We start from the raw sequence: 16,603 nt of genomic DNA, 5'->3' as shown, positions 1-16,603 counted from the left end.
GTGGTAAAGGGACTCTTAGGCAGGTGTCGGCTGTTTTGCTGACCTTTCATTATCACAAGACAGCAACTACAGCTCTACGCTTATATCTGATTTCCAGGCAGAAAGAAGGGGAAGAACATAGATTGCATGAGTGTATGAGCATCACAGGAGTATCCCCCACTTTTAAGCAGCTTTACAGAAACCTCACACAATTTCTACTTAATCTAATTGGTCAGAACTGTCAGGTAGCCATGCAGATGGTTAGGCCAGGCTCCCACGCTGCTATAACAAAACCAAGAATCTGATTGATAGCAGGGAAAATAGGAGGATGAATATTGGGTAAGCAAATAGCAGACTGTAATGGCAATGTATTAATATTACCTTTTAAAAGGATTATCCTCTTTGATGATATGCTCAGAGGAGATAACCTCTCCCCTAATACCCTACTTTTTTATTTTTGGGGCACATTGTCTTTCTATGTACACAAAATGATCCTTTAAAATAATCTCCCATTCCTGCAGATTGGAATCCTTTATTTCTCTCAATCATTGCTCTGTTTATGCCTTCTCTGAAGTATATCCCAGCTAGCCCAATAGCTCCAAAAAGATTAAAGAACTCTCAGTTCTTTGAGTTCGAGTAGCAATTTGTGATAACTGCCCCCAAATCTTTTTAAACAACTCTATTAATCATGTGGGTTTGCTCTAGGCTTTCTATACTTAATGCTATATGCTCTTGGTTGAACCAGCATTACCCTTCCAAACCCTGTTTTCAATCAGTTTTATTTTGACATTAACTGATCTCAGTTACCGACAAGTTACATTTTATGTTCCTAGTTAGCCTTCTAAATACATGCACTATAATACTCAAGCATAATGCACACAAAGGACTGGTTGCTGATAATCTCTAATCTATGATTTTCCTGATCCTGAGCAGACTTGAAAGTATGTAAACCTTCAACTAAAGTCACTCCAGGGTCAGCATGTCCCAGGTTTTCTCATCATCGTTGCTGATAATCCTTTACCCTCACCCCTATGTTTGCAAACAATATATCTTTGGGAAACATGTCATTAATAAAATATTTTAAAAGCAAAAATATCCCAATGCTAGCTTTCTTAAAGATCAAGAAATGGAGAAAACATATTGCTGTGTTGATGATTTTTGTTGTTTTTTAAATATATTTTTATTGATTTTAGAGAGGAAGGGAAAAGGAGAGAGGGATAGAAACATCAATAATGATAGAGAATCACTGATCATCTGCCTCTTACACAATCCCTACTGGGGACTGAGTCTGCAACCCAGGCATGTGCCCTGACCGGGAATCAAACCATGACTTCCTGGTTCATAGGTTGACACTCAACCACTGAGCAACACCAGCCAGGCTGCTGTTGCTTTTTCTTTTCTAATTCCTATTCCTATTTTGTTTTCCAAATATCTTTGCAGATTTGTCCATTCTTTAACATGGTGAGTTCAGTCACTTTGACTGTTATGCTATAATTAATGCTAGTTAGTTACCGGTTATTAATGCTTTTAGATAATGCTTTCCCCTGTATATTTGCCACATGTGCGTGCGTGCCCGCGCACGGACACACACACACACACACACACACACGCACACACACTTACCCAGGCGCACCCACAGTGTTGGCTCTCCTCCAGCCAGTTCCCACCTCTCCCTGCCATAGAACCTCTGCCCTGGTCCTAATAACCAACTGAAGCCACCGTCCTTCCTGGCAGTTGCCCAAAAGAATCAGTAGCAAATCCTTAATGAAGTTGGACTCTAAATCTTAAAGAGGTGGAGGTACTGTGAGGCAGACTGTCCTGGCTCCTCTTCGAGCTATTCTTTCTCTGCTCTCAACTACTTCCTTGTTATGTAGTTCTTTTATCTAGCCGAAAAACAATGAATTTACTGTACTTTTTTTTTTCTTACTTTCCTTTAGCGTCGAGAAGTGGCAAAAACAGTTTTCTGCTTGGTTGTAATTTTTGCTCTTTGCTGGTTCCCTCTTCATTTAAGCCGTATTTTGAAGAAAACCGTGTATAATGAGATGGACAAGAACCGATGTGAATTACTTAGGTATGATCCTATTAGGAAATTGGAGTTTCTCTGATTTTCACATTTATGATACTTTTACAAAACCATCTAGTCTACATTCTCATTAGCCCTGAAAAATTAAAACTGCAAAGTTGATTATTTCTTCTTTAGCTGACATAACTCATAACTGATCCCAAAATTTGTGCAAGCCATGTCTATAATCTTGCTGCTCCCCTCCTGAGGCTGTGCATAATAGTCTGAGCTAACCAAGTGGCAAGTAAATGTTCTGCAGAACTAAGAGTGCCATTTAAACAAGGACTTTAAAAAAATTCTGACTGCTACCTGTGAGAAATGGCTTCTGGGCAAGAAAAATGCTTATTCTAGGGATAAATGCTAGTTTGCAGTTTTGAAAACATTATGTGCTAATTATTCTACTATTTTCTTTTGCTCTAGTTTCTTGCTGCTCATGGATTACATCGGCATTAACTTGGCAACTATGAATTCATGTATAAACCCAATAGCTCTATATTTTGTGAGCAAGAAATTTAAAAATTGTTTTCAGGTAAGACTGTTTTGCAAGTATTTTTAAGGAAAACCAAATAAGTATATTAAGTAGCCAACAGGCATGGCTAATTCCAATTATAAATATTACTTTCATCAGCTATACTTTTGAGTAGATAAGTGAAAATCATATTTTTAACCAGAAAGATGGTTATATTGTCAGCATAAAAATCAATATCTATTCAGACAACAACATATTCAGAGGTTAAAATTAAAAGTAACTAACTTAATAACATGTCAATTTAGTACCCTCCTTTAAGAAGAAAGGCTCAAATGTGAGCTGCAGGCCATATAGAATACATAAATCCTATTCCTTCCTTATATTTTTTTAGATTTTAACAACAGTCTCAGCAAAACATAAACTCTATTGTTAAGAAAGCTCTTTCTAAATGCTACTTAATAGTATATTTAATAATAGCCACTTCAAGACAAGTAAATACTTATTGCTCAGGAAATCTGAACTAATGTAATCACATTTGAAATCAGTTTCCTTCTCTTCTTCAAACCTTCTTGTAGCTAAACCAACCCATGTCCTCCAGAAGCTCCAAGCACAGTTCCTGGAATGATTTTAGCATAGAATTAATCCAAACTGGATTCTGTTATCTCTAGCCAGGATGTTAGTTCATGGTACATATTAGGAAGAGTAGCATAGAGGTCAAGGGTGCAAGCTCAGGAAGCAAACAATCTTGATTTGCATCACAGCTCTGCACTTACTGACAAACGCAGGTCTGGGTGGTGCCCTACCTGCTTCCTTCTTGGCTGGTCTGTAAAATCAGACAATCACAATACCTATCTCATAAGTAGGATTCAGTGGGTTAATATATGTTAAGTGCTTGAAACAATAATAAGTGCTAAGTATGAGTTTATTATTATTTGGGATAGAGTGGACAGGAAAAAAACACAGTGACTGCCCTCATGGAACTTACAATCTAAAAGGAGAATTATACAAATAGATGCAACTTGGTAGTTTCATACAACTTGGTAGGAAAACAGCAACTACCACCTAGGGCTGTGAGCATAAGATGAGGTGCACAATGCAGAGAGCCACACCAGTGGTGCACACTGAAGAAATGCTAGGCCCCTCCTAGCCCCCACTCATGCCCACCCCAAGTCATAGAGCACTCTTACTCTGGCCAAAACTGCTTCCCTCTTTGACTTGGAATTTAAACAAGAAGCAAGGGATATATTTCTCTGCACTAGAATGGACAATTTAGCTTCTACCTAGAGGTTACAGACTCCATACCCTAGATTACTGTTAAGGTTCACATTATGTCCTCAAATGTATGTGGACATTTACCCCTTGTTGGTAGGAACATAACACATGTCAAGCCATTTAGCATCTGTTTCTTTTCCCAGTCTTGCCTCTGCTGTTGCTGTTACCAGTCCAAAAGTCTGATGACCTCAGTGCCCATGAATGGAACCAGCATCCAGTGGAAGAACCACGAACAAAACAACCACAACACAGAGAGGAGCAGCCACAAGGATAGTATAAACTAAACATCTTAAGAAACATTAATCAGTATTCCTTCAAAACTTATTGGAGAAAAAAAATCACACAGCAACTATGTCTCCAGAAGTCTCTTCTCCCATGACTCAGACCCACGCCCGGAAAAATGCTTTCCAAAACATCAGAGAGTGGACTGGTTCATGCCCACAAATTCAATGCATCTTACTTCTTTAATTTATCTAATTTACATATTCTGTATGTTATTTTCAGCACTAAAAAATGGTAAGAGTTGGCAGGGGAAAGGGAGACTGTTAAATGAAACCAGAAAGATATTTACTACTTTTGCATGAAAATCGTTTTCACGAACATGACTAGCTTTCACGGCTGTTCTGTCAAATGTTTAATGAGAACGGGTCACCATGAAAGTTTGGAGGTTATAAAATAGAGATATTTTTAAATGGGGTTTTTTGTTTGTTTTGCAAACACGGTATGGGCCTAAGTCACCTTTATTTTGAAATGTCATTCAGTGCCAGTATTTTTAACTGCATAGTAGCCTAAAAATAATTATTTGAGTTCATTTTGTAAAAAAAAAAAAAAAAAAAAAAAAAGTAAAACAATTTAGTGAACAATTAGGTTAATGTTTTTCATGCCACTGTGGGTTTTTTTTTTTAACATAAATTTTCAAGCTGCAACAAATACAGGACTAAAGCACAAACTAATAATCACACATGGCAGTTTAATAGCTGCTATTCAAAGAATTTTTAAGAACCTATTTTTTATGGTGTTTCATTACAGGAGATCCTGAACATTTTTTCATGTTAAATTTTAATAAAATAATGCTTGAATCAAATAGTTCTATTTTTCATAAGCCCAATCTATTTTAATGTCTTTTATGTACAATCAATATCATATACCAAAATATAAAGGTACATGTCGTTTAACAATCCCAAGACTTTCAGTTCAATTCATAGAAGTCTAAAGCATACCTAGAATAGAAGTGAATATTTTTAGAAGATTTGGAAATTTTCATTGAGGTTTTTTAGTAATAGTAACATGTATATGTATGTATATGCATATATATGTACATATATACATGTATGTGTGTGTGTATATATATATGTATATAAATATACATATATATATATATATATATATATAGAGAGAGAGAGAGAGAGAGAGAGAGAGAGAGAGAGAGCATACATATCACCTCATACTCTCTTTATTTGTTTTAAATGTTAACTGGCAGAAAGACTTTTTTGGTCATTCTCTTTTTCATATAGGAAACATAATTTCAAAGTGGCCGGCTGAGTGTATCATGTCAGTGAAATATAATTACCCCAAAGGCCACCATGAACTATGCTTCCTCAATTCTCTGGGTTTCCAGTGTGAACTTAAACACCTCCCCCACTCCCACAACTCACATAGTCACCATTTAAAATGGCCCACAGTGACTTTTGCTGAGTATTTTCCAAGATGTTTACAGACTGTGAGTAGAGCAGAAAATCTTTTACCATGTGTATATAAATATATATATATATACAACTGTACATATCTTGTAGCCAATTTTTCTGTTATTATCTCTATGGAATATATTTGTGTGTGTGATACATGCATGTGTATGATGTTATGTATGGACGTATGTAACCTAATAATGATGCCCTGTAGCTGTGCCAAAGCACACACTTGGACTGGAATCTAGGTGGTTGTTTATCATGACAGTTGGCCTGAGTGAGTTTTAATCTGTGTTCATAAAGCATATGACTATGTCACCATTACAAGTGGAATATGGGAGGCAGCATAAAAGGGGACAAGTCATGGGCTAACAATAGGGTTTTATTTGTTTGGTTGGTTGGCTGATTAGCTGGTTTGGTAAAACAGTATTTGGGGTTGTTGGAGCAAAAGTCATTAAACAATGAGTAATTAAATTGTCTTAATCCTCAACTAACCTCAGTGATAAGGTTGACAAGTAATCTAATGTATATATCAGACTTCACCAAACATATTCCTGATGATAAATTAGCTAATAATTTGTTGGGCTGTGTTTTAGCACCGTCACATATAAAATGATATCAGGTTCCAATGACCCCATTGCAGGGCTTCTTGATGTGTAAGCAGTCGAATTCCATTATTTCACTGGTACATACCATGCACTGATATATACCCATAATGTAAGCCATAAACTCACACCATTTTGTTTAAACAACTGTCTTTTTGTTTAAGATGCTTTCTCTCTTACATATGAATAATGCATTTTATAAGTTCAGAAAGTCATAGCTTTCCTAATAACCACACAGGCTTCAATGGACATTTTGTTTATGGACTGGTAAGTAACTGTGGTTTACTAGTAGGAATATTTCCAGTTTCTACTTTTACCACATCTTTCCAAGTAAAACTGTAGAAATGAGCCAAAAGCCAAGGCCCTGCATTGGCAGTGGCCTGTAAGTATAAAATAAAGTTTACAGAAGCCTTGCAAGTGTCTCTTCATTATTACATAGTTCTTCAGAGAAAATGTTTGCTAGACAATGCCTATTGTAAACCTCTCCCTAGTAACAGCCAGTCAAGCAATTTCACTTTCAAACACATACTTCCTAACTGTGCTGCATTCTCAACCTATACTGTTGTGCTGAACACATAACTCCTTCATTCATTTCTTCATTCACTTTTCCAGTAAATGTTACTGAGCATCTGCTATGCCCCAGGAATTTTTCTAGGTACTGAAATATAGCAGTGAACAAAACAGGCAAAGTTCCTGCTCTAATGGAGCTTGAATTCTAGAGGAAGGAGTTGAACAATAATTACAGTCCATAAACAATATGTCAAGCAATACCTAGAGGAATAGACTCATATGTATCCAACTGCTTATTTAACATCTCCAATTGGATGACTAACAGACCTACTATATCTAAAACTAAGCTCCTGATATCCCTCTAACCTACGCCACTATAATATCCCTCTGCTCATGTATTAGTCAGGATCCAACAGAGAAACAGAGCCAATATGTATAAGAGAAGATTTATTATGGGAATTGGCTCGTGTAATTATGGAGGCTGAGATATGCTATCATCTGCCGTCTGCAAGTTGGAGAACAAGGAAAGCCAGTGATGTAATTCAGTCCTAGTCCAAAGGCCTGAAAAATAGAGAAGCCAATGGTGTAACTCCAAGTCTGAGGCCAAAAGCCTGAGAACATTTGTAACAGCTAGCTGATGGAAGTCCCAGAGCCCAAAGGCCCAAGAACCAGGAGCGCTGATGTCCAAGGACAGGAAAAAGTGGATGTCCCAGCTCAAGAAGAAAGAGAGAGATTTCATCCTTCCTCTACTGTTTTTTCTCTTCAGGCCATCTACAGATGGATAATGCTAGCCCATGCTAGTGAGAATACATCTGATTTCCTCTGTCTTCTGATTCAAATGCTAATCTCTTCAGGAAATGCCCTCACAGACACCCCCAGAAATAATGTCTTACCAGTTCACAGGGCATCCCTTAGCCCAGTCAAGTTGACACATAAAATTAACCATCACAGCTCAGTTAAAGACAGCTCCAACCTTTGAGTTGTCAGGATAAAAACCTTGAAGTCATTCCCATTCCCTTCTCTCACACCTTATACCCAATGCCTCAATAAATCCTGCTGGCCTATCTGCAGACTAGATCCAGAACCTAACCATTTCTGTCTACCTCCACCATCTTTTTCTGAGCCACCAACATCTCTGGTCAGGATAACAGCAATGGGCTCCTATCATGCCTACTTGTTTCCAGCCTTATGAACACCATGTGCTAACTGGGGCCTATATCTCAAATGCCATAAAGCACCATCTTTATGGTCTGAAGATGTTCACATTTCCAAGGTAGGCTGACCTTGAGGATTTTTTAATAAGAGCTAAAGTAAGAAGAAGAGGAGGAGGAGGAGGAGGAGGAGGATGAGGAGGAGGAGGATGAGGAGGAGGAGGAGGAGCAAGATGAGGAGGAAGATGAAGAAAAGAACTAAAGTAAGAAAGTGCCCCTTCCCAATGTGGCAAGTCTGGAAGGTTGTGGACCTGGGAGCTACAGGCCACCGTTGTTTGGGCATTATGAAGAAAGTCTATCTAGATTGTTATAAAAATGAAAGAGGGCATTTAAGTTCCTGGTTCCAGTTTCCTCTCATGCTTTCCCTTGGCTTGAGTAAACAAACCAACACATTAACACTTTTACCTCTTTGCCTATGCTAGTTACATTTGGTTTTCTGTCTTCTTACAATATACAACATGCTAAGGCCATCTTACTTAAGTTATTTATATTTTCTTATTATTGTTGTTTAGATTAATAGGCTTTATGTTTCTTAGAGTAGTTTTAGGTTTACAGAAAAATTGATTGGGAAGTACAGAGTTCCCACATGCTCTTATTCCTCCTTCCCTGCACAGTCCCCCCAATTATTTACCTCCTGTATTAGTGTAATAATTATGATGAACCAATATTGATTCACTATTATTAACTAAAGCTTATAATTTACATTAGGATTCACTCTTTGTGTTGTACATTCTATGGGTTCTGATAAAAAATACAGTGACAATTATCCACCATTATATATCATTCAGAATAGTTTCACTGCCCTAAGAATCCCTTGTGCTCCACCTTTTCTTCCCTTCTTCTCTCTCCCTCTTCATTTACCTTTTCACTCAACACAGATCTAGTGAACACCCACCATATTAAACTGTTTTAGTTGCTGGGAACACAGCTATCTATAATAATAAAAGTGTACTATGCTAATTAGACTGGACGTCCTTCCTTCCAGACCAAGCTGCAGTGGGTGGGGGCCACGGTAGAGGCTGCAGAAGCCCCAGCCGCAGTGACTGTGGAGGGGTGGAGGAAGGTCAGGGCCAAGGCCCTTGCACGAATTTCATGCATCGGTCTTCTACTAACTAAATAAATGCAAGGAAGTGTGAGGTGGTGACTCAGTAGGCATCAGCTTAGGAGACAGTAAAGGCAAGAGTAGTCCAAATTCTTTCAACTTCAGCTGGTGACCTCAGTGAACACAGTGTGAGGGCTATTGCTTCTACAATTCTTATTATAGTGAGCACAAATAGGTCACTCCTGGGAGAATGGGAGAATAATAAGCAACACGGTATTGCCTCTACAGTATGAGCTATTGAAGTCAGTAAATACATGTTAATCTCTATGCAAAAATAAACCTATGCAGTAAATTTAAAATTAAGGGAATGAAACAAACTGGAGATTAAGTCCAGGATATAACTGAGACAAATGTGAATCTTTCACTAGTCTATTACCTCTATTGTTATTTTTAGTAGCATCACTACTAGTCCATGGTAGAGTGTTAGCATTATATATATAGGGTGAACCCCAAAAATGTATACACATACATTTTTGATAACTTAATAGATGTTTATTTCTTTTCAGATGTAACCCAATGCAATTAATATTTATTCACAGTGTGTATACATTTTGGGGGACACCCTATATGTGAGGAGTGAAGAAAATGCACTCCAGGCTTAAAAGTCTGAGTCCGCAATTCCTTTACTTGCAACATAATCTAGTGCAGCTCTCCATACTTCAAGCAAGCAAGGTTAAATCAGGGCACTACTCCACCACATGCTGTTGATTATTTCTGAACTTCCAAGTGGGGTCTTTGCATTTAGAAACCCCAGTGGCTTTTAAATAATCCTACATTTGGAGAATCTTCTGTCACACTTTCCTCTAAGTAGCAACAAAGACAAACCAGTGTCTATATTTGGTCAAGCCAATACTCTCTCTGGTCTTTTTGTTTCTAAAACTGAAAAGAGACAAGCCACAGTTCTTAGAATCGGCAATAATAAAGAACTGAACATAACATTGTAGCTGCAAAGCGAGGCTTTCCCCAAGAAGCTTGCTAGTGTAGTTCACTTTCCATTTGATGAAGTCAAAGTCCTACTATCTCCTGGTTTCCCAAGGTTTTAGCATCAATGTTACTCAGTAGATTGTGTTTCTTCCTGGGAGGTAATAAATTAGGAACAGCAATGCAAAATCTAGATATCATCAGAAGAGTCATGGAATCTTCCTAAGGAAATATAGAGAATTCCACAAATTTTTCCTTTTTGGTCCTAAACCACTATCCTCTTACCTAACATATCTATGGGGGGTTGATCATCTTTTATTTGAATTTGATTTTATGATGGTAGATACAATTATATATTGGGTGTTGTGACAGATGCGTCCCAAGTGGGAGGAGTCAGGGACCCTGCCCAGACTATGCAGTTTTGCATGGTCAGCCTAATCCCAGGCCCCAGGCACCTATAGGGCACAGCCCTGACTCGATTCATGTATTCCCTTTTTACAGTATAAAGCCATTTCTCCATGATCTATAGCTGTTTTTCTCAAACTGTGGTAATGGGATTAAATGCAGTTAAATTCTTGTGTTTTTTAAATATCCTAGAATGAGAAAATCTACTAAGTGTGACCAGGTGAAGGGAACATGGTGCCCTTTTAGGCTTTTCGGGTACACACTTGTGCATAATGAAAAACTGACCACCTCAGACCAGTCTTTTCTCTGTGTTCTGAAACCTAATGGGGTTAGGCCTGGATCACTGCTCCTCAGTCTTAATCAGGACTCTGTTGGAAGGCAGGGAACTCAACTGACCAGCTTAGGCCAAGCAGGGCCAACTCCTAGAACTGGAGTACTGGAGTGGGGGAGTGGGGCAGGGATGGGAAGGGATTGACTTCTCAAAGGAAACCAGTGTGGCCCTAGAAAGGGGAAGGGAGAACAACTGCACCAACCTTTCTTTCTTTTTTTAAAATATTTTTAATGATTTCAGAGAGGAAGAGAGAGAGAGAGAGAGAGAGAGGGAGAGAGAGAGATTAATGATGAAATGATGAGAATCATTGATCAGCTGCCTCCTGCCCGCCCCGCACTGGGGATCGAGCCTACAACCCCAGGCATATGCCCTGACTGGGAATCGAAACATGACCTGGTTAATAGGTCGACACTCAACCACTGAGCCACGCTGTCCGGGCTGCACCATCCTTTCTTCATCGTTGAGGATATTACCCATATATCCTGCTGCTCTTTTTAGCTCAGTTAATTCCTCAATTTTTATTATTTTCTTTAAAAATGTTTGCTCTTCAAATTACAAAAATGATATATAAAATAGATCGGTAATATATTTAAAGCCTTTTCAGAATGAAAAATATAATGATCTATGTACGCAGGGAGAAAAAAAAATCCTTACATATGAGACTATATCTACATCTTAATTTTATATTTAACTTATCCAGTTCTTTGCTACTGCAAACAAGGCTATACCACACATCTTTGTACAAGGCTCCATGGAGACTTGTATGCCTTCTCTGGGGCAATTAAAAAGGAGTAGGATCACTACAAGATCACAGGGTTTTTGCACAGTTAACATCTCTAAGTACTTCCCAGATTATCTCCAGAATGGCCCCATTAGTCCTGGATTGATCCATCAGTAAAGATTCCAGGGTTCGGGTGCCTTGCAAATGTTCCACTTTGTACTGGCACTGGCACACTGGAGGAACATATACCTTCAGGCATATGTGACAGACTCTTTTTGAAACCTGACCAGTTCCTCTTGGATTTCTTGTACTAGTTCTGCTCACCTATCCCCAGCTTCAGTGTTTTCAATACTACCTGTGCCTTGGACTTTCAGGGGCCTTCCCTTGGTCAGGGGAATCCCCTAGCTGATCAGAAGAGGAAGTGCCTGGGACGTCCATCCCACCCTCACTGTGACCTATCGCCAATGAGTTACTGGTGTGGAAGTGCCAAAGCCCAGCTCTTGTGCCTCAGGTGGGTAAACACTAAGTGCCTAGGGCAGTGGTCGGCAAACTCATTAGTCAACAGAGCCAAATATCAACAGTACAAAGATTGAAATTTCTTTTGAGAGCCAAATTTTTTAAACTTAAACTTCTTCTAATGCCACTTCTTCAAAATAGACTCGCCCAGGCCGTGATATTTTGTGGAAGAGCCACACTCAAGGGGCCAAAGAGCCGCATGTGGCTCGCGAGCCGCAGTTTGCCGACCACAGTCCTAGGAGATCAGGCTGAGTCTGGGACTCCACCTGAAATTTCACCTTTCTTAGCTCCTTCCCTATCCCAGGTTTCTGCTTCTATTCCTTCACTGGTTTCTTCTGGGGGCTTAACAAATCACTTACACCCAAATCCTTGGTTTAAAGTCCACTTTGGGAGAACATAACAAAGAGAGCAACACATTTCTATTTCACTGATGAACATAAATAGCAAATTCCAGGCATTGAACATGTTAGATTCCTTTAGCATACTATATTTGGGCTCATATTTGAAATCACTCTTTCAATTTCTCTATCTGGGGCATCACTTTACCAGGAAAGTCAACTATTTTTAAGGTCTATTATTTTTTTCAGCCAAAGGTTGTATTCCATCTTTTTACAGAATAAAGCCATTTCTCCATGAACTATAGCTCTCTGTTTTTCTCAAACTGTGGTAATGGGATTAAATGCAGCCACTTGAGAGGGACATGTTCTCCCAATTACAGCTGATTTCTGTTATGAGGAATATTTGGATACACAGAAAAGCTTAATAGCCCTGCTCTAAAGAATCTTTCTCCTCATAGAATTTCTAGAGTGGTATATGTGCAGGCCTGACAGAAAAACCAAGCCCCTTCACACAGAGGGTGATGAAGTTTGAATTGTCAATTAAGAGAGAGATCTCATACATACTGAGACATAACTATGCCATATTTTTTCAAAAATAATACAAATAGTTACACTGTTTTCAGTGGACAGAGAACCCTGAATGCAATCCATACCTTTTGATGCAACACTTTAAATTCTGTGAATCTACCAAAAAATAATCTGAAAAGCAAGTTGTATGCTAAAAATGTTAATTTCCATTTTTTTTCATAATAGCAAAAAGTAGTATATCCTAAGAAGTGTCTGAGTATGGCTTCCCTATAATAGAGCCTAAGAAATAGACTTGGGAAGGTCGTTTATTTGAAAGGTGACTCTAGGAAACAAATTGAAGGAGATGAAAGATTGAGAGAGAGAAGAAAGAAAAGACAACAAATGGTCTATTTTGAACTGGTTACTGAGGTTTGTAGGTAACTGGGTTCTGATCCTGCTGGGAATCCTCTGAAGAACCTGGTATTATGCAACTCAGAATTGGGGGACAATGCCCAAGCCCACAGGGTGTTGTCTCCAATGGGCCATTCCAACATTTTACTAAGCCAATGCTTCAAGTGATGTGATATATCATAGTACTCAGAGATCTTGTGTTCATGAGCCCATAATCACACACCCTTTGCCCCCAAAATCAGTCACTTGGTCCAAGGCAATGTTATAAAGGATCCATGTCAGTAAATCAGGTACAGTAGTTCCTAAGACACTAGCAGAGGCACTAGTGCAGGGAATTAAAATCCATATTCTGGTGTACAAGCTTAGGCTCAATAAACGAATGATGGGTCTGAGTCTGAACTAAAATAAAGGCCACACAGAGAAGCACTGAATCACTGAGGTGCCAGACATGTAAATAAAGACTTCTTGGACCTACAAAACAAGACCAGCCCCTAGCTGGATGCAGCTAAGCTGACACCATATAGAGCAGAAGGACCACCCATCCCAGCCTGACTGAAATTCCTATAAAATGATAATAATATATCAGTTTTGAGCCATTAAGTTTTGAGATGACTTACTAGTAGCAATAAGCTTCTGTTTTCATGCTCTTGGAATGCTTCCTCTTGGAAACCAGACACCATGGGAAAAGTCTGACTATTCTAAGACCGTACTGCTATGAGGAAGCCCAATCTAGCTAAGTACAAGGGCTTTGTAGAGAAGCTCCAATGCTCCCTTAGTCAATAGCCCTGGCTCAACCAGAATCAAGTAATGCAGAATAACCACCTGTGCAATCTACAGAATCATGAGAAATTAAAAAAACAATCATTGTTTTAAGCCCCCAAGTTTTGGTGTGGTTTGTTACATCACAATAGATCATTGAAACATAGGTACTCTATTCATGGGCCCATTGCACAAGAATTGACAGAGGCTGGCTAACATCCACTGGGTGCATCATTTTGTCCAACCTTATTGCCAACCAAAACCTCTGACATGGATGCTTCCTAGTGGGCATTCTATAAAGCTGTTTGTGCCCATACTCATAGGTCCATCTATCTTCCTCTTTTTTTAAATCTTTACTTCAGTCTTCCAGTCGTGCTCTTTTCACATCCCTAACCAACCAGCCAATGCTTACAACACTTCTGTCATACAAAACTTTACTACTGAAAGCTCTACCCACTGGGACGATTTCACCTCATTACTGCCTATGGGGTACACTCCAAGCGGGGCTAATGAGCAACAGCAGTCCACTTTCAGATATCACCAACATAGTAAACCAACCCATCCATGAACTAGGCTGGATATTTTTCTCCTGTCTTAGTTAATCATGGGGAAATCCTCAAGAAACTATGGGGGTTAGCTAAGGGAAAGCTATGAGTACAAGAGGAGTATGTGACATGGGGGTCAGGGCTACCTATCTCTTAACTTTGTGCCATGTGACCAGTTCCCAGATGTACTATTTTATCATACAATATTGCAACTTCATCTTTCCAACATCGTGATTTGGGGACTCCAACTAAGGACAAAGTTTATGATAGGCAGTTCCAATCACATAGATATCTGATACCCCCATTATTAGGCATTCAAGTTCAACTACAATAGCATTCTAGAAACTGGTCTATTCCTGTCCCTCATGGGACTCCTCTAGTTAGGTATCTCTGTCCTCTGGGGCTCCCCATTGACCTAGCAGAGACTTTTCTAGAAACTTTTAAATATTGTGATGTTACTACCACCACCAATAAGGTTTTTGTTGTAATCTGGCTTTTAAGTGATCCAGTCCTACTAAACAATCCCAGCTTGATTGTCTACTTTCTAGAACCACCTTTAGTACCCCTCTATCTTACACACAGACTTGAGTGCAAGTATAGGTAGTTTATTTGAGAAATGCTCTCAGAAAGCAGAGTAAAGGACTGGGAGAGAGAAGGGAAAGCGGGGGGGAGGGAGTCTATTAAAGGTAAAAATTTAACTGGTGGGCAATAGGGCTCAGTCCCATTGTTGAGTCTCAGAGGAATCATGTAAAAGCACCTAAGAATTCTTCTCCCCAAGAACAGGAAGCTGGAAGTTATCTGCCAGCTCCCATTCCTTTATTATTTAAGGAATGTTCCCAGGGTTATTAATTTTTCTTGCTCTTAATACTTGCATTGAACCTAAGAAATAACTAAAAGCACAAGTTTTTCAAACTCAGTTCTCTGGCTCCTTATTCAGGGATCTTCACTACCAGAACCTGCCTAATAAAGGGGTAGAGTCTACTTCTGGCAGACAATATTATAAAGGCACCAGAAAGTCTCACAACAGACAATGGCCCGTTCCACAGCTTGAGGATGTCAACATGACCTTCACTCAAGGGAAATGAGACATCAAATGCAAGACCCCTTAGAGAAGAAACTGACATATCTAAGCCAAAGGCTAAACAACCTAGAAAAGAGCCTAATACAGGGCAGGGAAGAGACTGTATAAGATATTGGACTTAAGGAGAAAGTGGAAGTGTATCAGGAAGAGAACAAGGGAGTAGGAGGGAATTGTTAATGGTTCTGTATTTGGCTCCTATGGCTACCATTACAAAATACTACAAACTGGGTGGCCTAAAATTACAAATACTTATCTAGATGATATCAGTCCAAAATCAATGAGCTGGCAATGTTGTTTTCCTTCTGGAGGTTCTAAAAGAGAAAGCATCTCCAAATCAAAATGACAATGAGGTACCATCTCACACCTGTCAGAAAGGCTATCATCAACAAATCAACAAATGACAAGTGCTGGCGAGGATGCAGAGAAAAAGGAACCCTCGTGCACTGCTGGTGGGAATGCAGACTGGTGCAGCCACTATGGAGAACAGTATGGAGTTTCCTCAAAAAAACTAAAAATGGAACTCCCATTTGACCCAGTGATTCCACTTCTAGGAATATATCCCAAGAAACTAGAAACACCAATCAGAAAGGATATATGCATTCCTATGTTCATAGCAGCACAATTTACAAATAGCTAAGATTTGGAAACAGCCTAAGTGCCCACCAGCAGATGAGTGGATTAAAAACCTGTGGTACATCTACACAATGGAATACTATGCTGCTGTAAAAAGGAAGGAACTCCTACCACTTGAAACAGCATGGATGGACCTGGAGAGCATATGCTAAGCCAAATAAGTCAGTTGGAGAAAGATAAATATTACATGACTTCACTCATTTGTGGAATATAATGAACAACATAAACTGATGAACAAAAACAGATCCAGAGACAGAGAAGCATCAATCAGATTGTCAAAACTCAGTGGGAAGGCAAGGGAGGGTCGGGGGAAGGGGAAGAGATCAACCAAAGGACTTGCATGCATGCATATAAGCAATGGACACAGACACCAGGAGGGTAAGGGCATGGGGGGGGGGGTAAGAGGGCAATGTGGGAAAAATGACACATATGTAATACCTTAATCAATGTAGAAAATTTAAAAAGAGAGAGAGAAAGCGCCCTCCTAGCTTCTGGTGGTCGCAGGCAATCCTTGACAACCCGTGGCTTATAGATCTATCA

The 16,603-nt window shown here is 39.2% G+C and overlaps 1 protein-coding gene and 1 long non-coding RNA gene across 2 annotated transcripts in view; one reads left to right on the top strand and one right to left on the bottom strand.

Moving 5' to 3' along the window:
- EDNRA (endothelin receptor type A) overlaps positions 1–6,485 on the top strand; it is a 55,310-nt gene extending 48,825 nt beyond the window's left edge. Inside the window, exons 6-8 of the mRNA XM_008143939.3 lie at positions 1,917–2,050; positions 2,462–2,570; positions 3,926–6,485. Coding sequence (XP_008142161.2) covers positions 1,917–2,050; positions 2,462–2,570; positions 3,926–4,066 — 384 coding nt within the window. The 3' untranslated portion in view covers positions 4,067–6,485. The remainder of the gene's footprint in view (positions 1–1,916; positions 2,051–2,461; positions 2,571–3,925) is intronic.
- LOC129149463 (uncharacterized) overlaps positions 1–16,603 on the bottom strand; it is a 258,726-nt gene that overhangs the window by 210,803 nt on the left and 31,320 nt on the right. The window lies entirely within an intron of this gene.

Source organism: Eptesicus fuscus, chromosome 6, assembly GCF_027574615.1.
Source record: "Eptesicus fuscus isolate TK198812 chromosome 6, DD_ASM_mEF_20220401, whole genome shotgun sequence".
NCBI classification, from domain to species: Eukaryota; Metazoa; Chordata; class Mammalia; order Chiroptera; family Vespertilionidae; genus Eptesicus; species Eptesicus fuscus.
This window is presented reverse-complemented; position numbering and strand designations above follow the sequence as displayed.